The sequence below is a fragment of the Prionailurus bengalensis genome, chromosome E1, assembly GCF_016509475.1.
Source record: "Prionailurus bengalensis isolate Pbe53 chromosome E1, Fcat_Pben_1.1_paternal_pri, whole genome shotgun sequence".
NCBI classification, from domain to species: domain Eukaryota; kingdom Metazoa; phylum Chordata; class Mammalia; order Carnivora; family Felidae; genus Prionailurus; species Prionailurus bengalensis.
The window spans coordinates 39,338,005-39,363,579 of NC_057347.1; the positions used below are offsets into that span (position 1 = coordinate 39,338,005).

General features: G+C 41.2%; 1 protein-coding gene and 1 long non-coding RNA gene across 8 annotated transcripts in view; one reads left to right on the top strand and one right to left on the bottom strand.

Moving 5' to 3' along the window:
* Nucleotides 1–62: 62 nt before the first annotated feature.
* Nucleotides 63–23,069, bottom strand: KRT10 (keratin 10). Of its 6 annotated transcripts, XM_043584390.1 has the most exons (16): nt 22,777–23,056; nt 22,450–22,746; nt 21,044–21,126; nt 20,514–20,670; nt 20,252–20,413; nt 20,035–20,160; nt 19,467–19,684; nt 18,780–19,112; nt 8,670–8,703; nt 7,695–7,777; nt 6,456–6,612; nt 5,521–5,682; nt 5,314–5,439; nt 1,900–2,117; nt 920–975; nt 63–408 (listed from the first exon to the last, which is right to left on the bottom strand). In XM_043584390.1, the coding sequence occupies exons 1-16, from the start codon at nt 23,044–23,046 to the stop codon at nt 251–253; spliced, it is 2,640 nt and encodes an 879-aa protein (XP_043440325.1). In that variant the 5' UTR covers nt 23,047–23,056; the 3' UTR covers nt 63–250. The 6 variants fall into 6 exon arrangements, with proteins under 6 accessions (XP_043440325.1, XP_043440322.1, XP_043440326.1 ...); XM_043584387.1 differs by having other exon boundaries at nt 22,450–23,069; XM_043584391.1 differs by having other exon boundaries at nt 18,780–19,043; nt 22,450–23,056.
* Nucleotides 19,034–25,575, top strand: part of LOC122485537 — a 149,750-nt gene continuing 143,208 nt past the window's right edge. The window contains exon 1 of one of the 2 annotated variants that reach the window (XR_006297886.1): nt 19,034–19,160. This is a non-coding gene — a long non-coding RNA (uncharacterized LOC122485537). The remainder of the gene's footprint in view (nt 19,161–25,575) is intronic. The other variant, XR_006297887.1, reaches the window with a different exon arrangement.

Below are 25,575 nucleotides of genomic sequence, written 5' to 3' on the forward strand. Positions count from 1 at the left end.
CTATGCATGTAGAAAAAACATAAATCTTGAACAATTATTTATTAGTCATGAGTGAATGGAAATGAGTGCACAATCACTTTTTTATTTATTTGAAAACAAACACCCAACACCCTGTAAAAGTGAACTAAGAAACCAGGTTATTTTTGTTAAGTGATTTATCATTAAAGGTAGAAAATAATAATTTTCTTGATATTTAGAATAATGCAGTTGTGAAGAATCCTCTCCCAAATTGTTCTTTTCTCAATGGTGGCTAGAAAGGAACCCTTTGTTCTGTTTTGTTACTGGTCATTTTAGATGTCTTTTCTTCAATGGAGTGGACTCTCGATGAAAGAACTTTACCACGTTGATCTATCTCTTCAACCACTGTCTTTACCAATGTGGTTTTGGATAACTCTAGAAATAAAACACCTGTGAATACACATATTCCAGCTAAAAGATTACATGATGAAGAATTCCAGTGGTGGTTGTAATATAATATACTACGTACATTTTTGGTGAAAGAGCATGTGTAGATTTACAATGATAGTTTGCGTGGGGGGGGGGGGTGGGGATGCGCCTGGGTGGCTCAGTCGGTTAAACATCTGACTTTGGCTCAGGTCATGATCTCACGTTTCATGAGTTCAAGCCCCGGTCAGACTCTGAGCACACAGCTCAGAGCCGGGAGCCTGCTTTGGATTCTGTATCTCCCTCTCTCTCTGTCCCTCCCCTGCTTGTTCTCTAAAATAAATACATAAATAAATAAAACATTAAAAAAAGATTTATAGTAATAGTTTGGGGTAATTTCATCCACTTAAAAATAATATTTCAAGTTCAGAGCACTTTAGTTAAAAGTACTTAAATGTAGACTGTTGCCATGGTAGATGATTGCCATTAACGCAAAAGTACTTGCTGCAGTAGAAAAAGAATTAGATTTAATTACCTTTGGGTGAACTCCCTGAGCCTCCTGATCCAAAGCGCTTTGATTTGGAGCATGAGCTACAAACAAAACAAAAACACCCCAGTTTATTCTTTAATATTTCTGGTTATCTTTTAAGAGATATTCATTGAGTCAGGTGGTGAACATGAACTCAGGTGAACTCTGTATGCCAAAAACAGATGTTAATTTTCCATAAAGGAAAATATTAAAATTTTTGTGTAGAGGAAGTGGAAATAGTTGTCTTCTAAGGGAAGGATATAAAATAAGTTTGTTTCCATTTGATTTTTTTAAACTCAAGAATTCAAAACCCAAGAATATATATTCATATACATACATAATATATTTTACATGCACAAGTACAAATATGTACTTTTTAAAAACATGTAGATCCCTGGGGTTTGTATAGAGTAGTTTATTTCAGGGCAGCAGTGATATTAGGAACGGAGTGAAAGATGGGTAAAGCCTGGTGGGGAGTCATCTTGAAACCTATAATGATTAACATGGATACCAAATGGGGTTTTCTGAAGGGCTGACTGGGGTCCTCCAAGGCAAATAAGGAACGGGCTGTGCCTTACAGAATGTGGAAGAGATAACCGCAGAGGCAAGAGGTGGGCACACTTCTCTGCAGTGGGAATGAAGAAGGAATGACTTGGAGGCATGAAACATGGATGGCCAGTCCATGGTTGTGGTTTAAAATAGGTAAAAACCAGGGGCGCCTGGGTGGCTCAGTTGGTTTAAGTGTCCGACTCTTGATTTCGGCTCAGATCATGATCTCGGGGTTCGTGAGTTCAAGGCTCACATCAGGCTCTGCACTGACAGCGCAGAGCCCGCTTGGGATTCTCTCTCTCTCCCTCTCTCTCTGCCCCCCCCCCCCGCCCCTGCTCATGTGCATGCGTGCTCTCTCTTGCACTCTCTCTCAAAATAAATAAGTCAAAAAAAATTAAAAATAAGTAAAAACTGGATTTTCAAATGGTGTTACTTACTTCCCGTCTCCATCTATCAGGCGGCAGTAGGTCTCAATTTCCTTTTCTAGGTGGACCTTGATGTCGAGCAGCTGCTCGTACTCCAGTTTCTGGCCCTCCGTCTCGGTTCGGACCTGGTGCAGCTGTTCCTCCAGGGCCCCGATCTGAGCCTGGATCTGGGCGAGCTGTGTGCAGTAGTTTCCTTCGGTCTCGGTCAGGGAGCACTCCAGGGACTGTTTCTGAGGGCAGAAGATGTCAGAGCAAGGATGAAGCCACTTTGAGGACTATGCAGATCAGAGCTGCTCAGCACACGGCAGCACAGAGTGAGGTTTGGAAATCTTGGGGCTCGTCACAACCAGACGGGAGGCACAGAGGCAGGGGAAGTCTCAGGCATTTACGGGGTGGGGGCCCGGGCATGCTGGATGACCTGATATAAATGGCCCTGTCCCACGAGACTTTGGACTGTTCCCGTGGACTTTTGTGCTATTTAGGCAATATTTGCTATCACGACCAACCTATATATTAATACTTTTTTGGGGAGATAGCACAAAAAGAAATCATATTGGAAATTTTATATTTTGAAATCACTTATTTATTTTGGGGTTGGTATTTGTTTTTCAATCTTATTCTGCTACTGTCTCCGGAGAGCTACTCTACCGCTGCCCCAAGGCCTTGTGTGCTGCTGTTTCTTTTTCTTCTCTGTCCCGGATTTGCTGTTGTTATTCAAAGGCCTTTTATGAAGCACTTGAGATTGAACGAATGCCTTAACAGGGGTGGGCTTCCAACACAAGGGATATATTTCATAACCCAGTACAGGTCATTATTTCCACACTACTCTTATGAACATTATACCTCCTCCTTTCCACTTGAATACCCTGTCATTTGTCTGGTCACATGATTTCTACTTCAATTAAAGTAATTTTCCTCTTTCCCTTATCGTAGGTAAGGACATCTGGGTGGTCATTACTTCTCCTGATATTAGTTATTATCTGAGTGTCCACCCCCATTTCCACTCTTTCATTTTCCTTTTCTTCTCCTGATCTTACATTGTTTAAAACAAAATGTAGTTAGGGGCGCCTGGGTGGCGCAGTCGGTTAAGCGTCCGACTTCAGCCAGGTCACGATCTCGCGGTCCGTGAGTTCGAGCCCCGCGTCAGGCTCTGGGCTGATGGCTCAGAGCCTGGAGCCTGTTTCCGATTCTGTGTCTCCCTCTCTCTCTGCCCCTCCCCCGTTCATGCTCTGTCTCTCTCTGTCCCAAAAATAAATAAAAATAAACGTTGAAAAAAAAATTAAAACAAAAACAAAAACAAAATGTAGTTATCAAGGGAAGGTGCAAGCCTCTGTCTCTTTCATTACATGTTCTGGGATAGTTGGGCCCAAGTATTTACATATTATATATATACTTAATTAAAAATACTTTCATTTTTCCTTTTTTTTTTTTTGCTGTCATGGCATTATGGTAGTTTAAAATTTTTTTTTGTATTGCTAAATACATCATCTATTCATTCTAAGGTAAAGAGGGAGTTATGAAATACTCGTCATCACAGGCAGACACAGATGGGGTTTGATGGGGCTAAGAACCACTGACTTAATGAATAGGCCAACTGGGGCATTACCTGGGTGGTGCTGGGCTCTCCGGGGCAAAGGAGTGGAGGGTGAACAGGATGGAATTGGGGAGGAGGAGGCACCGAGAGGCAAGACGTCAGCGAGGTGTGTGCTCTGTTGTTCGAAACTTTAATTTCCCTGAGGATGTGTCCTCAGGTGGTATTCCTTTTTAAGGGTGCTAATTCTCTTCTTAGTCAGAGGGGACAGCATCCCTATCTTTACAGCCTTCTACTGTAAAGGTTAGCTCGTAGATGACGAAGGAGGAACGGATGAACTTGCAGGTATGCATACTACAGGAAGCGTATGAAAAGTTTCTGTATTTAGACAACTCCCAACTTACATGTGATTTGTGTACTAAACTATAGACCATGCTTAGAATTCATCTTATGACAAAAGAATCTCAAGTATTGAAGTTATGTTCTATGCCACTATTATTCTATAATTCAGTTATGTTGTTTGTTAACATGGGCTTTTTTTTTTTTTTTTTTTTTGGATTATCTCCTGAACCCAAACCGTGTCACTACTGGTTGCACAGAATTAACTACTTTCTAACATCATCTCCTACGTGAAAATGCTTCCATTTTGACCTGGGAACTCAGGACTTTATTTCTTTCAACATAGCTCAGAAACGAGAGGGAAGATTGTGCCCAGGGATACAGCAGCAAGAACACGTTGCCAAGAACGGGGATACAGGGTTCCAGTGGCAGGAAAGAAGGGAATAGGGAAGAGAAGAGGGCTCCAGGAGAGGCGGGGAGAGTGTCGGGAACCAGCCAGCAGTGGTGACCAGGGTCAGGAGAAGAGGGGCGCCCTGGTTAAGTTAGTCTCCAATCTAAACAGCATATAGTAAGAGAGCACGGCACCTTTCTGGGTTGGCTAAGTCAAAACAGTCTTCCTAGGGGCACCTGGGTGGCTCAGTCGGTTAATGTATTACTTCGGCTCAGATCACGATCTTATGGTTTGTGAGTTTGAGCCCTGCATTGGGCTCTCTGCTGCCAGCACAGAGCCCGCTTTGGATTCTCTGTCCCTCCCCCTGCTTACCACTCTCTCTCAAAAAAAATAACCATAAAAAAAAATAAAAGAATAGTCTTCCTATAGTTTTGAGTCATCTTTACCTTCTCTGCTCACTGCCCTCATTCGTATTAACAGGGGTTCTTTCCTTTGGGTTACAGCCTGGTGTCCTCAGGGAGCGTGAACCCCTGATGAGGACAGGGGCGCTTGGGCCACATGTATGTGGTAATTCTCAAAATCAAGCTTTTCGGGTGCTGCCAGCTCACACCCCAGAAGGGAAGCCCGTTTTAGCCCTGGCTCGTCTCCATGGTAACCTGGGAACTAACTGGCAGGAGGTGCCAGGGTGGCTGAAAGCCCAGCTCTGTGAGGTGGGTGGGGAGGACGAGGCTGATGGGGCTCATCGGGATTCAGATGTGTACCTTTTCCTCTGCGGGGGTGAAAAGCACCACGCGGCTTTCAATGGCTCTCTCAGTACCAGGAGATGCCGGTGACGCTAGGTCGGCCTTGTGTGGCCCCCTGAAATTGGCCTGCCACTTAGTTTTCAGGTAGGGCAATACTGCTGCCGCTGGCTCTGCGGGGCTTGAGGACTGGGCCGCGGGAAATGTGGGCTATTTTCACGAACCGGGCGCTGAGCCCCGGCCGGGAAGGAAACCCTCAGTGATCTCGGGGAGGAAGAAACGTTCTGTCTCTTTCTGCGGGTCTCAGTGTCTGTCTTCCCTGTTCTCGTCCACTCTAAGTATTTGCAGGTAAAGCAAAGCTCTAACAGGGAAGGAGGGCTTCGGTTAGAGTCGCGACCTGCAGGCCGACCCGCGCCCTCGCCTACCATTGCCAGGAGCGACTGCAGCTCGATCTCCAGGGTCTGCAGGCTGCGCTTCATGTCGGTCAGCTCGCTCCTGGCCGAAGTGGCCGCGCCCGCGTGGTCGGAGATCTGCTGCTGCAGGGTGGCGCTCTGGAAGGCGGGGTGCAGAGGGGTGAGCGGGCCTGCGCCCACCGGGCAGGCCTGGGGCGTGGGGGTGGGGGGCGGCCTCACCCTCTCGTTGAACCAGGCCTCCGCGTCCCTGCGGTTCTGCTCGGCCAGGTCTTCGTACTCGGCCCGCATGTTGTTCAGCAGGACCGTGAGGTCCACGCCGGGCGTCGCGTTCATCTCCACGTTCACGTTCCCGCCCGCCGCGCACTGCAGGGCCTGCATTTCCTGCAGGGAGACGATAACGTGACCCTGGGGCAGTTCCTGTGCCGCGCGCGTGCGACTGCTTCTCCGCGCTCTAGGCTGTGGCCTGACTTCCCAGACCTCCACCCTGTGACTCTTCCCTCTCCCCGTTTCTCTTTTCATGTTTCCTTTCCTTCCCTCCTTGCCCCCCCCCCCCCCCCATTCTCCCCTTTGGGACAGCTAGATTTGGTGGTGTTTTAGGCGTTTCTGTCATAGAGTATTTTCTGAAAATCTTTCATCCATTGTTTTGGGGACTATTTTGGAGAGATAACCATAAAAAAAAAAAGGCATATGAAGCTGCCTGGTGTAAGGTGTCAAATAATGGGTTTATTATTGTGCAGGGTTCAACATTAAAGCCAGGCTCACAAAGTGGAGAAAACAGTGACATCTTCTCCAAGTCAGAGAGGTCTTTAGTGAGGTTAACCTCAAGATAAGTTTTTATGAATGAAAGAAAGAAATGTAGTGCAAACAAAAAGGGGTGTATTAGTGCAAAAGCAATGTACCAATTTCAGAAGGATAGGATATTCTACCAGCCTAAAAAATGGAAGGGTACAGATCAAATGCTTAATATTTATTACCTCGGGAGACGAGATCAGAAGGGCAGAGAGTGGGAGAAAGAAAATTCTTTCTTTATAAATGCCTTGGCATTGTTTGAATTATTGTGATGGGTACAGAATACTGTTGTAATGCAATGCCACCCCCCAAAGTATTTAAAATGTACAGAATGGCGGTTTGACTAGAAGTAAAGCTTCTCCTACCTCTTCGTGGTTCTTCTTGAGGTACCTCAGCTCTTCGCTCAGGGATTCGTACTGCAGCTCCTGGTCGGTCCTGCAGAGCGTCAGTTCGTCTAGGACTCTCCGCAGCCCGTTGATGTCAGCCTCTGTGTTTTGGTGAAGGGCGAGCTCATTTTCATACCTTGGGGGGCATTAAATGAATTTCAACACAAGTTAGACTCTCTCAAGAGGCAGGAAAATAGAACCTCAATTGCTTTAAGCTGAACACTGGAAATTGAATTGGGACTCAAAATATACAAGTATACATGGAAAGCCTTCCTTCACTCCTCTCTTACCCAGTTCTGTGTAGGATAATCGGCATTTATTTAGTGACACAAATTCTGATAGCGGATCCCAATAAAATAAAAATTTGCCATTGTATTATTTTAAATTTTTTAAAATGTTTTTTTTTATTTTTGAGACAGAGGGAGACAGAGTGTGAGCGGGGAGGGGCAGAGAGAGAGGGAGACACAGAATCTGAAACAGGCTCCAGGCTCTGAGCTGTCAGCACAGAGCCCGACGCGAGGCTTGAACCCACGAACCGTGAGATCATGACCTGAGCCGAAGTCGGAGGCTCAACCGACTGAGCCACCCAGGCGCCCGCCATTTTATTATTTTTATTAAATTGTTTTTATGTTTATTTATTTTTGACACAGGGAGAGAGAGAGAGAGAGGCAGAGCGTGAGTGTGGAGGGGAAGAGAGAAAGGGAGACCCAGAATCCGAAGTAGGCTCCAAGCTCTGAGCTATCAGCACAGAGCCCAACGTGGGGCTGGAATTCATGAACAGCAAGATCATGACCTGAGCTGAAGTCGGACACTTAACTGACAACTCAGGTGCCCCCAAATATGCCATATTATTTATTTATTTTTAATTTAATTAAAAAAATTTTTTTTGCCATTTTAGAATTTTATCTTAGTTACTCGTTTTCCTTACTTGATGCATATTTTATGAACATCTACTTTGCGCTTGGCTCTATTCCAGGCAGGCATAGAAATACAGTGATGTTTTGCCTCAAGAATGTAATAAATATGTATAAATTTTGAGCATAGTTGATTGTAATATTATAATGTGCTTTGTGCCATATGGTATTGTAGTATTATAACATGCATTACTTCCTATCATCTTTCAGAGTGTATACTCCTTGGGATAAAATTGAAATTTTATTTAGCATATTAAATAGACAGGAAACATTTTCTCGAGAGTGATTGTTTTCCATCACTTACTTTAGCCGGAAGTCATCCGCAGCCAGTCTGGCATTGTCAATATGCAGAATTACGTTAGCGTTAGCAATAGTGGAAGAGATAACCTAGAAGCCAAAAGGGAGGACAGGACAAATACGCCAACTCTTACAATTTCTCAGCAAATAAAAAATTTGACACCATTAACTTTGCATAAAAATCCTATTTCCTTAAGTAACAGCCAAAATACTTAAAAATTTAATTAAAAAATTACAAATATGGTTATTTCTTCTCCTATACTCATATAACTTTTAGAATGTGACACTTATCAGTAAATATATTTCAAAACTGGCAACATTAAAAAAAATTTTTTTTTAACATTTATTTACTTCTGAGAGAAAGAGGGAGAGAGACAGAGGCATGAGTGGGGGAGAGGCAGGGAGAGGGAGACACAGAATCCGAAGCAGGCTCCAGGCTCTGAGCTGTCAGCACAGAGCCCGACACGGGGCTGAAACTCACGGACCTGGAGATCATGACCTGAGCTGAAGTCGGACACTTAACGGACTGAGTCACCCAGGCGCCCCACTAGCAACACTTTTTTAAATACATTTTTTAAAAAGTTTATTTATTTATTTTGAGAGAGAGAGGGAAGGTGAGCAGGAGAGAGAGAAAGAGAATCCCAGGCAGGCTCCACATTGTCAGCACTGAGTCTGATGTGGGGCTCAAACTCACAAATTGTGAGATCATGACCTGAGCTGAAATCAAGAGTCAGACACTTAACGGACTGAGCCACCCAAGCACCCCCCCGACAAACCTAGTAACATTTAAGTTACTTGAAAACCCTGATTCAAAGTGCGTATTTTTGACTAATAGGAAGAATGTTTTATCAAAAGAAATAATAAATATGATATAAATGACAGATAACAGTTATGAGGCATTTCCTGTTCTAGTTTTATGTCTTTGGGTAGGTAATTCTTAGTTTTAAATACTTTGAGTATTTCCAAATTTGTAATTTCTCACCTTATTCTTAAGTTCTTCAATTATCTGGTAGTATCTGCTATAGTCATGATCAAGTCCACGGCAAGATCCAGGCCCATATTTATCATACCAGCCCTTGATTTTTCTCTCTAGTTCGGCATTTGCCTCCTCCAGAGCTCGCACGTTTCCCAGGTAGGATGCCAAGCGGTCGTTAAGATTCTGCATGGTCACCTTCTCATTCCCGGACAGAAGTCCCCCTTCACTTCCAGCAAAGCCAGCACAAGCAGCGTTTCCAAGGACACCACCAGCATGGTTCCCCCCAGGAACATTGCCCAGGCCCCCTCCCAAGGCACAGGAAAATCCACTTCCAGCCACAGAACTGCCACATGCATTGCTGCCTGCAAAGCCTAAGCCTCCACTGGATGGTCTGACAGACCCAGCTCCAGACCATAAGCAAATATGCCTAGACCCACTAGAAAATCGGAGAGACATGCTAGAATGAGAAACGTTCACCCTGTCTGGAAGAAGATAGGTGTAATTTCAAAGGAGAACAGAATATCATGTGCTGATGGTGTCTTTGGGCTTTTATACACAATTGTTGGGGTGTTTCTATTTGAGTTATGCATGCCAGAAGAGAAATGGCATCATTCAGATTAGCATGAAATTATGTATAATTAGGTAATTTTTTTTTTTTTTTTGTAAATTGATGTCTAACATCCCTGGCTGTTGCTTTGGGGTATTTGTTATCTTAAATATAACAGGGTTAGTTCTATATTAAGTTCATTATTTTAACTTCTAATTTTGGGTGAGTAATCCTTTACTTTCATCTAGGCCCTAGGAATATACCATCATTATCTGGCACCAGATATCGTAAAATTTTAAAAGTTAAGTAAGATTGTGATAGGGTACCATCAGCTACAGTAGGGTCTTAATTACCAGGGAGGTATATAAAGAGGTATATATTAAGTAAAGGAACACATATTTCATCCCACCATAGCAAAAAAAAAAAAAATTGTGTTATTACAAATAATATGATCCTTGTAACTTCTCTGGTCTTATGATTATAACAATGACATAAATATTGACTGATTCCTTTATTTAATGCATAAATAGCTACTATATCTGGTGTTCAAAGCTGAATATAGAAATGAAGACATAATGGGAAGTAAATGCAGAGGTGTATGGGCACAGTCTTTAAGAAATGTATGGTCAGGATCAGGCAGAAGCTGGATTGTGTTTAACCTTCTGCGTCAAAGAGTTTGGAGTGACTGGGGGTGTGTGGGGGGAGTGCGAGCGGGTCCAGCTGAGAGGGTAGGAGAGATGAGCAAGAAGTGACCTGAGAAGCCTCCTCTTGAGGCGGTGGCCAGGAAGCTGGGGGTGAAGAAGGTGGAGAGGATAGGAAAAGGAGGGGGTAGAAGGGATTTGGTTGGGCTGGACTGGTTCCAGGTTCTGTGGTGAAGACAGGTATAGAATTGTTTTGCCCCAGGACGGTTCTGTCTTCTGGAACTGTGTTGGCATAAGCGGTCTGAAGCCTGGTGATCTGGCACTGTGGCTGCCATTGGCCTGGCATTTAAATGTATTTTCTGGGCAAAGTTGTGGGATTTGTTTAGAGCTGCAAAAGGCCTTAGATATTACCTAATTCAGCCCCTTTGTCAGATGAGGCCACTGAGACCCACAAATGTTAAACATTTTGTTCAGAGTCACCAGGCACATGCCAGGTGAAGGCTTGGCGCATGTTCTAGAAAGCCTTGAGATTCTGGCACCATGAGCTTATTTTATTTTACCTAGTTATTTATTTTAATTTGCTTAATGTTCATTTTTGAGAGAGAGAGGAGGGGAGAGAGTGCATGTGCACGAGCCGGGGAGGGGCAGAGAGAGAGAGAGGGGGACAGAGGATCCAAAGCGGGCTCTGCACTGACAGCAGCAAGGCCTGGTGCTGGGCTTGAACTCATGAACTGCAAGATCATGACCTGAGCCGAAGCTGGATGCCTAACCAATTGAGCCACCCAGGTGCCCCTTACTGATTGATATATTTTTAAAATATTTATTTGTTTATTTAGTGAGAGAGAGAGAGAGAGAACATGCATACATGAGCAGTGAAGGGGCAGAGAGAGAGAGGGAGAGAGAGAATCCCAAGCAGGCTCCCCAATGTCAGTGCAGAGCTGGGCATGGGGCTCTATCTCACTAACTGTGAGATCATGTGACCTGAGCTGAACTCAAGAGTCAAATGCATAGCTGACTGAGGTACCCAGGTGCCCCATCATAAGTGTATTTTAGATACAAACAATTTCTCTAAATTATCTATGCCCATGCAAATATTTATTTTATATATTGCCATCGATAGTCTTATCATGTTGTATTGTCAAATTATTCTTTTGAGTTATTGAATTATTGGAATTAAAATATTAAAGAATTAGAATATCAAAACATGAAGAATTGAAAATCTCTTCAGTGCCTAATTATTAACTGTAAATAATAATTAGACAAATTATTGGTGTAATGTGTATGTATCCTGCAGATGTAAAAAAAAAATTCCAAAGGACATTTTGTGACAAAAGAAGGAAAGAAGCTATTTTTTTAAAAAAAGCTTAAGTTGAAGGGTGCCTGGGTGGCTCAGTCGGTTAAGCGTCTGACTTCGGCTCAGGTCGTAATCTCACGGTTTGTGTGTTGGAGCCCCGCATCCGGCTCAGAGCCTGGAATCTGCTTCAGATTCTGTGTCTCCCTCTCTCTCTGTCCCTCTCCCGCTCATGCTCTGTTTATCTCTCTCTCTTTCTCTCTCTCAAAAATAAACGTTAGAAAAAAAACTTTTTTAAGCTTAAGTGGAAATAACTCGTTTCCTTGGCGATCCCAAATTGTTCACCGCAATTGTCCCTGCCCTTCTATTTCCACCAGGGGGCAGCGCTCACCTGCAAATGGATGTAGTTCGGAGCAGAAGCACCACTTCAGCCTGGGTCTCACATGCCTGCAGCTGGAAACTATTAGACCCCTGGTATGAAGCAACCTCAACGTTTATCTTCTCAAAGTTCCAGAGAACGATGAGTATAAAGACAAGATTTCCTTACATTTATATGGTGCTTTACAGCTTCCAGAGGGATGTCTTGTACATGATCTCATTTGATCCTTATAATGAATCTGGGAATTAAGAAAAGTGGTCTCCTTCCTCTGGTTTAAAGATGAGGAAACTGAGGACAGAGACTGTTCAAGGATACACAGCATGAAACATGGTGAGTCAGGTCAGATGGGTCTTGTGATGCAGTGTGGTGGTCCTTTCATTAAACAGTTGTCCTAAAGTTGGACGAAAAAGTAACTCAGACGATGCCCAGATCTCTCTTTAATGGAAAACATAAGCTGATTTCTTACAAAATTGTTTCAAGAATTTCTAGTTAATAGTAAAATGAAACTTCTGACTGTAGTCATGCTGCCTATCAGATGTCATTCATTCAGTTATGTTGTTGTTCATTCAAGAAGGATTTAATGAGCACCTACAATGTACAGGGCACTATATCGGTAGCAGGGCATCCAGAAGGAAGACAATAAGTGCCTCCCAAGCTTTATTGTGAAGAATGCTGCTGTGAACATGGCATACACAAATATCTCTTCAAGACCTTAATAGCAATTCTTTTGACTTTAGACCCGGAAGTGAAATTGCTGTATCATACGGTAATTTTGTTTTTAATGTTTTGAGGAGTCATCGTTCTGGTTTCTGCAGCCCCTGTCCCATTTTTCATTTCCATCAGGAGGGCACAAAGGTTCCAGTTTCTCCACAACCTTGCCAACACTTGCTATTTTCTATTTTATTTTTTATGTAGGCTCCAAGCCCAGTGCGGGGCTTTAACTCATGTTGCTGAGATCAAGAGTCAGATGCTTAACTGACTGAGCCACCCAGGTGCCCCCCTCCCTTTTCTTGATGGTAGCTTTCCTAATGGGTATGAAATGGTATCTCATGGTAGTTTTGATTTGCATTTTTCTAATGATTAGTGATGTTGGGCATCTTTTTATGTGTTTACTGGGCATACCCCATTTGCTTTTGTCTTTACAACTGCTTTCAATCTACAGAGATGCATTTTGGTGCCCTTTGGTTTTCTAAAGATTTATTTGTTTATTTATTCAAGTAACCTCTACACCCAACGTGGGACTTGGACTCATGACCCTGAGATCAAGAGGTGCATGCTCTACCAACTGAGCCAGCCAGGCGCCCCTGGTGCCATTTTTTTTTCTAGTCTTCCCCTCAAATTTCTTACTTTAGGAAACCTTACAGAGGCTCTATAGATCAAAACTTTAATGAGAGTTCCTCTTCCAAAAAGGTCATTAGCTTTGTCCTGGCTCTGCTAGCCTGTGAACCTGTATATTCATGCTTTTCAAGCATTTCTCCTGAGATAACATATTCTGAGTAGGAAAGGTTAATCAGAAGCCTGGTATGTGATTTTTTCTTGGCTAAGATCCTGAAGGACAAAGCTATTTTCAGAACACTATTCAAATTCTTCCCCCAGGTAATGCCCAATATTTGTACTAATTCACAATTATTCCCTTTCTAACCGCTGCTAGGCTGCAAAGATCTCTTATGCAGTGTTGGGGTTATGAGATGATGTTTGTGTTTTTATTTAGAGACACTGAAAATCAATGTGACAACTCAAAGTGTTCTTCCTCCTTTGGCATGGCTTTCTGTGGGACAACCTGGTTCAAAAAGTATCCGTAAGAAATATCCTTGATACCTGGTTTCCAGGCTGGACTTATTTTTGTTGTGATAACTCGTTTCTCTTTGTCATTCAAAGACACAGCATGGGTCATTTGCATCATGATCAGGATGACCACAGCTGCAGCTTTTAGGGATGGTCAGCTATCTCAAACCTTTGGGACAATCATCTGGTCCTTCCTACTTACCTTCACAAACCTCTTGCTCTGTTTTATTGGACCTCAGGTTCACAGGACTAGATTAGTCCTACTCCTTTGTGACACACTCTTACCACTGTTCCTACTGTCTGGATTTTTGTTTTGCAGCCCTACGACAGCAACCTGACCTTGATCTCTACCCCGTGGCAGACCACATTAATGATCGCCTACTCTAGTAACAATTTATTGTGATGCTCATGCCCATTTTTGGAGAAAACTATTTAGCCAATAAGCATATTTCTCTGAGGATGAACAGAATGCTGTTTTATTTTTTGCTTAATAAAATCCTCATTTATTTGGACTTATCTAATACATACTAGAAGCATGCATTATAAACATTTATACTCTTTATATACGTATATATATGTTTATATACTCTTTATATAAACAAAGGATAAAAGCAGATATATTGAAGAAACAGGATTAAAAATTTACAGCAGTTACCAAATTTCAGTAGTGTCTTTTTCAGTTGTTTTGGTAATATTTTGAAAATATTTTTCAAAATGTACAACATAGCAACTTGACCACTCAGTACTTATGCTGTGCTCACCACAAGTGTAGTAACTCCCATCTGTCACCATGCCAGCCGTTACAATACCACTGACTATATTCCCTATGCTATACCTTTCATCCCTCTGATTTATTCATTCCACAACTGGAAGCCTGTATCTCCTATTCCCCTTCATGCAGTTCACACATCTCACCACTACCCTCCCCCTGGCAACGATCGGTTTGTTCTCTGTATTTGTGGGTCTGTTTCTATTTTTGTTTGTTCATTTGTTTTGCTTTTTGGATTCCACATGTAAGTGAAATCATATGGTATTTCTGTCTAGCTTATTTCACTTAGCATAATATCCTCTAGGTCCATCAGTGCTGTTGCAAATAGCAAGATATCTCATCCTTTTTTATGGCTGAGTAATATTCCATTACATATAATGGAATGTGATATATATTTATTTATATATTTATATGTAAATATTTATAACTTTGTAAAGTTCTATTCAAATTTATTTATAAATATGTATTTATAATTTATTTATAAATATTTATTTATAAATATGTATTTATAATTTATGTATATTTAATTTAAATATATATAAATATATATAAATATACATATATGTACATACATATATGTATATATGTATACATATATATGTATACATACATTCATTCTATATATGTATACATATACATTCTATATATGTATATAGAAAAATGGATAAAGAAGATGTGATATATATCACATATACATATATATATATACACATATGTATGTCCATATATATGTGTGTATATATATGTATATGTGATACATATCACATCTTCTTTATCCATTTTTCTATCGATGGACACTTAGATTGCTTCTGTATCTGGGCTATTGTAAATAATGCTGCAATAAACATAATAAACGTAGGGGTGCCTGTATCTTTTCCACTTAGTGGTTTCATTTTCTTTGGGTAAATACCCAGTAGTGGAATTACTGGATCATATAATATTCCTATTTTTTAGTTTTTGAGGAAACTCCTTACTGTTTTCCCCAGTGACTGCACCAATTTCATTCCGTGAACAGTGCACAAAGGTTCTTTTTCGCCACATCCTTGCCAACACTTGCTATTTCCTTTCTTCTTCATTTTAGCCATTCTGACAGGTGTAAGGTGATATCTCACTACGGTTTTGACTTGTAGTTCCCTGACAATTAGTGATGTTGAGCATCTTTTCATGTGTCGGTTGGCCATTTGTATAATCTTCCTTGGAGAAATGTCTGTTCATATCTTCTCCCACTTTTAACTGGATTGTTTTTTTGTGTGTGTGTTTTGAATTGTGTAGTTCTTTATATAATTTGGACATTCACCCCTTATTAGATATATCATTTGCAAATATCTTCTCCCACTCAGTAGGCTGCTTTTTCATTTTGTTGATGGTTTGCTATGCAAAATAGAATACTGTTTTTTCAATGTCTATTCCATGGTGGTCGTTTTTTAAGGGCTTTATAGGCATTAACCCATTTTATCCACACAATCTCATATGAAGTAGTTATTGTCCCTATTATAGGGACAATTGTATTGGACAGATAAGAAAACTGAAATTCAGAAGGGTTGAAGTAACTTGTCCAAAATTTAACGTGATTTGTAAATGCCACCGACAGGATATGAAATCCAGGAACCATTGACTTTGGAATGCATGCTTAAAGCCACAAATGACCTCTTTTCCTAATTCTCACTCTCCAGATGCCATGTAGATGGGATACTGGGTGGACCTTATTTCGTTAACCTTACACAAGCTATTTCCCCTATAAACCTGACCATAACTAAGTTACTTCTCCATGCCCTAGCAAAATTGAGCCATCATAGACATCAAAGTCATGGTGCAAACTTTAAGAGGCATGATGCAAACCTTCTGGAAAAGAAGCCAGCTTTTGCTGTTTAGTATGATTCCACATGAGTGCCAGAGTTGGCTCTGCTAGTCTTACTGGACACTGCCCTGCTTAAATAGCAGGACACTGTCACAACTTTAGAATTTGTAAGAATGTGTACAGGATTTTTTTAATAGCTACATCATAAATCCATGTAAGAGTAGTGATCTGTACAGTTAGCAATTTTTTTTAACTATAAATATCAATGTCCTTGCTAAAATCAAACTTGTTCAGACTGTCTTTATTAAACTAGTCTGAGTCCCATTGAGAAAGTTCTATTTTCATTTTTTTCCAGTTTTATTGATATAATTGACACACAGTACTGTTTAAGGTGTACATAATGACTTAACTATACAGTGAAATGAATACCACAGTTCACATCCAAAAGGAAAGTGGTTCTTTACCCGAGATAAAGTAGTTACTTCATCAGAGAAAATGTAATATAAATAATTGTTTAAGAAGGGACCGGAAGACTAAACAGGTAAGAAGACAGGGACTACCATGACTTAGACCCTTCAGGAATGAAGGGTTACCCAACCAGATAAAGAACTCTGATCAGCTGAGATCTCTGCTTGGGGTGGGGGTTAGGCAGGTAGTGGTGGTAGGACTGGGTAGAAGAGACAAAGGGTAGTAACAAACACAACTATCTCATAGTATCGTGTTTATATTTGTGTCACTGAATAGGAGAACACTTATTTCTTCAGAATTAGAATGGCCATCTCAGATTATTAACAATACTCTAAGTCCTAGGCTCTGGGTTAACTGTTAGATATTTATTTTTTTAATTTAAGTTTATTTATTTGAGAGACAGAGTAAGCAGGGGAAGGGCAGAAAGAATCCCAAGCAGCCTGTGGGTGGAGCCTGATGCAGGGCTCGAACTCAAGAACCCTGAGTTCATGACCTGAGCCAAAACCAAGAGTAGGACACTTAACCAACTGAGCCACCCAGGTGCCACAACTTTGTTAGATATTTTAAAAGGCAGTGTTTCTGAACAGCATTCAGTATAGACACAGTGGCAGCTCAGGGTCCTTACCCATCAATATCTCAGTTTTAGGGCTTTACAGTGTAGCATGTTGGGACTTCAACAGAAACTTAGGAGACAGGCTCCCAAGAAGGGATGCTGGTACCCAGATAAAAAAGTAATGCCAACTTAAGTGGGGAGCTTCTGAAGTATGATATTTGGTGGTAAGTAGGTCATGGAGCCTTGACTATAGGGAAGTCCATCCATTTTGAAACAGGGCTTGAGTACAGAGGATAGAGTTTATCCAGCAGGAGACCCAAGTAAATGACCTGGGGACCAGGGCTCTGGTCTTGGGGAAAACAAGCTCAAATCAGTAAGGATACAGAGACAGGCTGCTATTTGGTAGACCCGGGTATCTAGGAACCCACCAGAGAACACAAGGTAGTCTTAGTGACAAAGAATAAATATAGCCCTTAGTAAATCCATCTACTCCATATACTAGCAGAGTACTGGCAGCTGGGTTCTTAATGGCTGAAGGATATGACTGGGTTGACCCTATACCAGGTCTTTAGTACTTATCACGAGATGTGTTTGGTGAAGGCAGGGACCTAGAGTTGTTCCTTTGGTAAAACTGGCATTATCATGTCTTTTCCTGTTCATCTGACAGACACCAAATAATTTTGTTAGGGTGATATATTACTGGCCTGGTGAGTGGTAGATGATATCTCTTAAGGTGTATATATAGCAACTGGGCAGAAATGAATGGGAAGAAAATGAGGGAAATGTGCGAAGCCAAGTAATCAGAAAATGTGAAATTTCCAATAACTTTATCCATGGAGACTTACTGGAGATATTTTAGAATTTTCAGGACTGAAACAATTCAAAGCCAGAGCACTGGGAGTTTCCCACCTATGGTATATCTTTAAGAAAGGGTAAGATTGGGTATCAGATTTCTGACTTAGTGAGATTATGGACATTGATCTAACACCCACAAGATTAAAAAATTTACTCAGGGAAATCATAATGATAATAATTCTGTCTTCAGAACTTCTGGACAAATGAACCTTCAAATGCTATAGTTCACTAATCTTTAAGGTTAAAAAAAAATCACTTAATTTAAATAAGGACAATTCTGACCAAATTGGATAGCTTGCATCAGTAAGAAAGTTTATTGAAATTCATTAGTGAATGAGAATAGAAAGGTTTTTTTTTTCCATTAAAGAACACTTTCTGGTAAAGTGAAAAGAAATACAGAAACCACAAAACACCTTTTAGACACCTTATTTTCAAGGAGTGAACCTATTTCCATAGACCATTAAGACTGAAGTGTTTTCTTGGAGCTTTTGTTTTTCATGCACCTGTACATAATGGTCTGTGTGAAGGGAGACTCTTTCCTCTCGATGCGGCTTAATAGTAGTGTTTCTTGGTTTCTGATTCAACCATTGATGAAAGGACTCTACCATCAGGTGCCACCTCTTCAATAATTGTCTTGATTACTCTGGTTTTGTTAGTATCTGTACATGAATCACAAGGGAAAAAAACAATTTAGACTAAATAATTTGTGGAGCTTCTTACTAATTAATCAAAAATTTTAAAAGAAAAGTACACTAAATTAAAAAAGAAAGAAAATCCTATTTTTTGGTTTGTTTTTTAGATCCGAATAGTATTTAAGCTACAGCATCTTGCACCAGGTGATTTTTCGTTCAAGATGGATGTCAAGAGTATAGTTTGCTAAAAAAAAAAAAAAAAAAAAAAAAAAAAAAAAAAAAAAAAAATCCAAGGGGAAATCTCTAAGATTTTAATTTTTTAGAAAGCTTTAAAAAGCAACAAAATCATCACGGAAAGTTAAAACTAATTCTGATTACCCCAGCTAGTTTCTGCTGACCTTGGTCCCTTGGAAGAGGGTTCCCCGACGGACCCAGAAGACGAGGACTTGTGACCGCCGGAGCTGCCGCCACCGTAGCCGCCGCCGCTGGAACTGCCGCCGTGACCACCGCCGCCGCCGGAGCTGCCGCCGCCGTAACCACCCCCGTGACTTCCGCCGGAGCTACCGCCGTGGCCGCTACCGCCGTGGCCGCTACCGCCGTGGCCGCCACCGCTGGAACTTCCGCCGCCGTAGCCGCCGCCGTAGCCGCCACCGCCGCCGGAACTTCCGCCGTAGCCGCCGCCGGAACTTCCGCCGCCGCGCCCGCCGCCGTAGCCGCCGCCGCCGCCGGAACTACCGGGAGTGAGGGTTATGTTCGGTTAACTCTAACTTTGAGAAATGGTGGGTCGCCTTCTAGGTTATCGTTACTTTAAAAATAAGCAAAACGTGTTTCGAGAGGGGAAAAAAAAATACCTGTCGAATATGGATTCTCGGACCCACTAACGAACAGTTTTATATGCACACAACTTTCAGAATCAAATCCATGGGAAACTCAGGCTGTGGTTGCATAAGCCTTTCTCTGTACTCTGCCTTCCCCCTTCTCCTCCCTTTCGCCCATCCGCCGGCACTTTGGGTTTTGGAAAAGCCCGGCGATTTAGAGCACTGAATAAGACCAATTGGGATAATTCTAAGATGTTTATAGTTTACCTTCCTTCTCCTTCTAGTAGGCTGCGGTAGGTTTGAATTTCATTCTCCAGTCGGATCTTAATATCCAGGAGCTGTTGGTACTCAGCATTCTGGCACTCGGTTTCAGCTCGAATCTGTTGCAGTTGTTCCTCCAGAGAGGAGATCTGGGCCTGAATCTGGGAGAGCTGCATACAGTAGCGACCTTCTGTTTCTGCCAAGGAGGCTTCCAGGGATTGTTTCTGGAAAGAGGAGAGAATGTACGGTGGCTTAGCGACTTCTTTGTTTAATTGAGTACAGTGAAGATTATTTAATAATTATTTAATGATAATATTTAATCTTTATTTAATCATAAGACATCAAATAGAAGAATAAAAGAAATGAATAGAATTTGTGTTCTATGTTTAATGGCAACATTTTAACTTCACGTTTAGAGCAGGGCCCCTGAGACTTTGCTCCCATTACCAAAGAGCTCCAATTTTATTTCTGCCTTCGTACTCTTTCTTTCTTTCTTGTGGTGCATATTCTTATGTGAGCGTGAAACTTTGTGTGTTAAAGTTGAAGTTATTTCGAGAGAGAATTACAAACATACCAGGGCTAGTTGGGACTGTAGTTCGATTTCCAGACCTTGAACCGTGCGTCTCAATTCAGTAATCTCCGATTTGTGGCTGGACATTTGTTCGATGTTACTATTGATTTCCGTAGTGAGTTCTTTGCTCTGGAGTATTAACAACAGGGGAAAAGATGAGAAAATTCTGAAATGATAACCAAACGTCCGTTGGCCCCACTATGAAGGAAGACGAATTAACCTTTTCGTTGAACCAGGCTTCAGCGTCTTTGCGGTTTTGTTCAGCAAGTTGTTCATACTGGTTTCTCATGTTATTCAGAAGTTCAGTCAGATCGACACCTGGGGCAGCATTCATTTCTACATTTACATCACCAGTGGACACATTTTGAAGGTCTTTCATTTCCTGTTAGAGGAACAGAAAAATTTAATGATTGTATCATGACCACATGACCCCCCCCCCCCCTTTTATTTTTGGCTGCGGGACGTATAACTTTTTGCATCACCTCTTCATGATTCTTCTTCAGGTAGGCCAGCTCTTCAGTCAGGCTCTCGATCTGCATCTCCAGGTCAGCCTTGGTCAGGGTCAGTTCATCCAGCACCCTGCGCAGGCCATTGATGTCAGCCTCCACGCTCTGGCGCAGGGTGACCTCGTTCTCATACCTGAAACAAGCATGGTACAAATACTGGATATAATTTACATATGGGAGATGTTCCTGGGCTGAGACTGTTTTAGAAGCGAATACAGAGTTGGCTTCATATGGCAACATTTATTGTGTACTAATTCATATGGGGATAGAGGGATATTAGTGGGTTAATGCAAAGAAGCTTAGCAGTTTACTTTAAAATGCATTTTCTTCTTTTAATATTGCCAAGAAGGTAATATTGAAATTGAAAAATTTTCGGACAGCTCCAATACTGTTTAACTTTGAATGAATTCAAGAAAGTGTAAATGTTATTGTAGGTGTCCAAAGTCACTGTAAAAACAACTCCTGTATTTGTTGTGACTGTGTTGTACCATGTTTACTTAGCTTACTTTAATCTGAAGTCATCAGCTGCCAGCCTGGCATTGTCGATCTGAAGCAGGATGTTGGCATTATCAGTTGTCAGATTGAGGATCTGGAGGGAGAGGCAAAGAAATCAGATACAGATACGCCATTATAAAACCAGGTGGCATAGATAGATAAGCTGCATTTTTATGTTCCTGGGGGGAACATAATCCTGGGGGGATTTTTTTTGTCTTAAATATAAAATATTGCAGGGTTACTCATATACTTAAATTTGAGTCATTTGTTCTCTTAAAGTTCCTATACATATCTACTTCTGTATCATCTTTTTCTGAAAACTAACTGCAATTATATAGCTGTGTTCTTGCACAGCTCCTCTCCCCCCTCCCATTTTATACTGTGTGATTTCCATGTATTTCAGTGAACTTTTGACTGACTCATACCTTTTGGTTTAACTTGTTTTAAATATACATTCTAAATGAATACACTCTGGGGGTGCCTGGGTGGCGCAGTTGGTTAAGCGTCCGAATTCAGCCAGGTCACGATCTCGTGGTCCGTGAGTTCAAGCCCCGCGTCAGGCTCTGGGCTGATGGCTCAGAGCCTGGAGCCTGTTTCCGATTCTGTGTCTCCCTCTCTCTCTGCCCCTCCCCGGTTCATGCTCTGTCTCTCTCTGTCTCAAAAATAAATAAACGTTGAAAAAAAAAATAAAAAAAAAATAAATGAATACACTCTGGGCTGACACACAGTAGGTACAATTCACAAATTCTCCCAGAGGCAAACAGTATCCCATTTTCATACTGGAGAATTCATGTTACTTGTAATGTTGGTAATGGGTTTTTTTAAATTTAATTATCAATCTGAATACTGTCTTGTTCTGATTGATTTAATAATTCTTTCAGTTCCGATATTTGTAAATGACCTAATATTTTAACTATGAACTCATACACTCATTAAAACATAAAAAAATTCTCAGTAATCCGTCGTCTGATAAGGTATACAACACACATTGAAGATTTCAATGACCATATCCTCACAAATATTTACCTTTGAGGAGACTGGATTATTTTTGGAAGCGAGAAAGTAACGTAGGCAAACACAGTGAATAGCTACATTGTAGTTAATGTAAGAGTCACATATCTGAGTTACATGGATAAAAAATAGGCTTAAAGTTGGATTTTTAAGGGGCGCCTGGGTGGCTCAGTCGGTTGGGCGTCCGATTTCAGCTCAGGTCACGGTCTCGCTGTCCGTGAGTTCGAGCCCCGCGTCGGGCTCTGGGCTGATGGCTCGGAGCCTGGAGCCTGCTTCGGATTCTGTGTCTCCCTATCTCTCTGACCCTCCCCCGTTCATGCTCTGTCTCTCTCTGTCTCAAAAATAAATAAACTTAAAAAAAAAAATTAAAAAAAAAAAAAAGTTGGATTTTTAAGATGCACCTTACCTGATTTTTAAGATCATCGATGGTTTGGTAGTATTTGCTGTAGTCACGAGGTTCTCTCTGGCCTAAGCCGCCATGCTTTTCATACCACTCTTTGATTTTGCCTTCTAGCTCATAGTTTGATTCTTCCAGAGCCCGCACTTTGTCCAAGTAGGAAGCCAGGCGGTCATTCAGATTCTGCATGGTTACTTTTTCATTTCCGGAGAGAAGGCCACCATCTCCTCCAAATCCACCCCCAAAGCCTCCAAAGCTGCCTCCACTGAAGCCACCACCACCAAAGCTGCCCCCTCCAAAGCTGCCCCCTCCAAAGCTACCCCCTCCAAAGTTGCCTCCTCCATAGCCCCCACCAAAGCTGCTGCTTCCATAGCCTCCACCAAAGCCTCCTCCTAATCCTCCATAGCCACCTGATGAGCCCCCAAAGCAGCCTCCACCAGAGCTCCCACGACTAAAAGAACCACCACTGAACCCCCCTGAGCTAAATCCTCCACCAATGGAGCCTTTGCTGCTTGAAATTCTGAAGGATGACCCTCCTCCTCCTCCTCCTCCCCCCCCACTGCGGGAGGAAGAGTACTGCTTGCTTGAGCTGTATCGAACAGACATGGTGATGCTGTTTAGCTCAGGGAGTGCTTGCTACCAAGGACAGTGACAAGCCTTTATACACTGAGAGGGTGTGTCCCACATGTGTTAGAGTTTGCTTACTTGCATGGTTTTCTTTTTGCCAATTTAGCATCTTTACTTATGATTGCATAAATTATCGTTGGTAATAACCAATTCCAATATGTATGGTTTTGAATTTGCCCTAAGAACAAACAGGAGTTTTGCTGTGTTGAAATTGAAAATGGGTGTAGTTCAGATGAGCTTATGTTTCATTACGCTTTTTTACCTTTTGAAGAATATTGAGCAACTTAAATCCAGTTTTTTCTCAGTACTAATTTAGTTACACAGAATGTTTGCAAAGTTTGGAAAAAGAATTTTAGCTACAAAATTATTGCTGAAGATTTTTCAAATTCATGTTTTAAATAGTTTTAATTAATTGGAAAAAAAACTAACATAAAGTCATGCTCTAATGGGGATCTTGTAGAAAATTGCAAGCAAACCAAAAAGAAAAGAAAAAAATGTGCTAAGCAGTTTAATTAGTGTTCAAAAGATGCCACATACGAAAAATTAAAGCCATAAAAAAACCAAATTGATAAGTGTGTGTGTGTGTGTGTGTGTGTGTGTGTGTGTGTGTGTAGTGTTTGTAGGGAATCTTTTAATTTATTTGGAGAATGAAAGCATAGTGGTACTTTGCTTAGAGAGTTGAAAGTGAGTAATGACTTAGGAATCTGCTAATTTAATGGTGCTATTCTTTTTAACCTTATATATATTTTTAAGTTTATTTTGAGAGCGAGAAAGCTCATATGAATGTGTGAGCAGGGGAGGGGCTGAGAGAGAGAGAGAGAGAGAGAGAGAGAGAGAGAGAATCCCAAGCAGGCTTCATGCTGTCAGCACGGAGCCCAACACAGGGCTCAATACCACAAACCGCAAGATCACGACCTGAGCTGAAACCATGAGCCGGATGCTTAACTGAGCCACCCAGGCACCCTTTCTTTTTAACCTAAAAAAAAAAAATCCTGAAGTGATTCTGGATTTTATTGATTTTTAAATTCATCATAGTGAAGGCTGATTTGAAGACCATAATGCAGAAATTCTTAGCACAATATATGAAAAACTAACCTCCATTACTTTCTTTACTCTAAATTTGATTGATCCCCAAAGGGAGAGCTTAGTTATGTTGTAATTGTGATTAAAAATTTGCTTACAGGAATATAAATCCAGATTAGAGAATGTTACTTGCTCCAAAAATTACGATCTGGACTGTGAACATATGTTTCCAAGCTAGATTCTGTTTCTCAAAAAAAATTTTTTTTTTCCTTGGATACACTGTGTATAGAATTTGGTGTAACAGTTTGTCTAGTGGAGTATTTAATTGGGACTTTAATACATGGTATAAAATTATTTTTCATCTACCCATAGGCTATGACAATGCTGTTGTTCAAAAATATATTCATGTGTATTACACACACACATATTTTATAATTAAACAGTGCCATTTGTGATCCTGTGATTTTATAATCTGTGAAACAAGCTGCTGAAATAGGGATGGTGGTTATCTCTAGTGTATGAAAGAGGAAGTTGAAGCTGAGAGAGGTTATGATTTCACCTAACGAAATGAAATAGGTGGTTGAACTGAGATTAGAAACTGAGTGTTTTGATGCCTGACTTTTCGCTCTTTCCTACGCTACCATTGTGTCTGTGTACTCTCTACTGTGGTTGGTCTGATAGGATCGAATGCCTCTCTTTCTCACCATAAACTTCTCCGCTTGGGAAAAAACAAAACAAAACAAAAAGTCCTTGGAAGCATGAAAATGTTGAGATGAGAGGGCATTTGGCACATGCTCTTCTTTTACGAATTGCTTTTTCCTATTAGATGTACAGCTGCACAGCCTATGAAAACTGTAGAAATAGTTTCTTCAGGGAAGGGGAATGTGGCTGGGAGTGTTAGTGTAGAGCTGATTGTCAGGGGTTACGGTTATTACCCAGCACGTTGTGGTTCCGCCAACTTGTTAGCACATGTAAGTGGGGCAGTAGCTAAAAGAAATAATGAAACCCAACCATGGGAATTGATCCTTGAGGAAGATAGCAGGCGGTAGAGGAAGGCTGTAAAAATCAGGATAGAGAAAACAAAAAACCATTCCAGTAAGTTCAGAGCGGATGTTGAAGCCTTGATATTAATGAAAGCGATTTGGAAAGAAACCATTTTAATTAAAGAGAGATTCTGGTAGATTTTACCTGCCATTATTACAAATTTTGGATCTTGATCTTACCAATTTTGCTTCAGTATTAGCTTTTACTTTTTTTTTTCACCCTGGTGGAGAAATATAAAATTTAAATCTATTTTCAGTTATTTAACCAGTGCAAATGGTATGAAGAAATCTGTTACAATCATATTAAAGAATATGTGAAAGGAAACCTGTGCGTACAAGTACATGGGGACAAATACATGTATAGAGACTCTTCTAATACCAACTATAATATTTAAACCACCTTTAACTAAATCTATTATCGAAGGCTGCTTATTAACCTGTA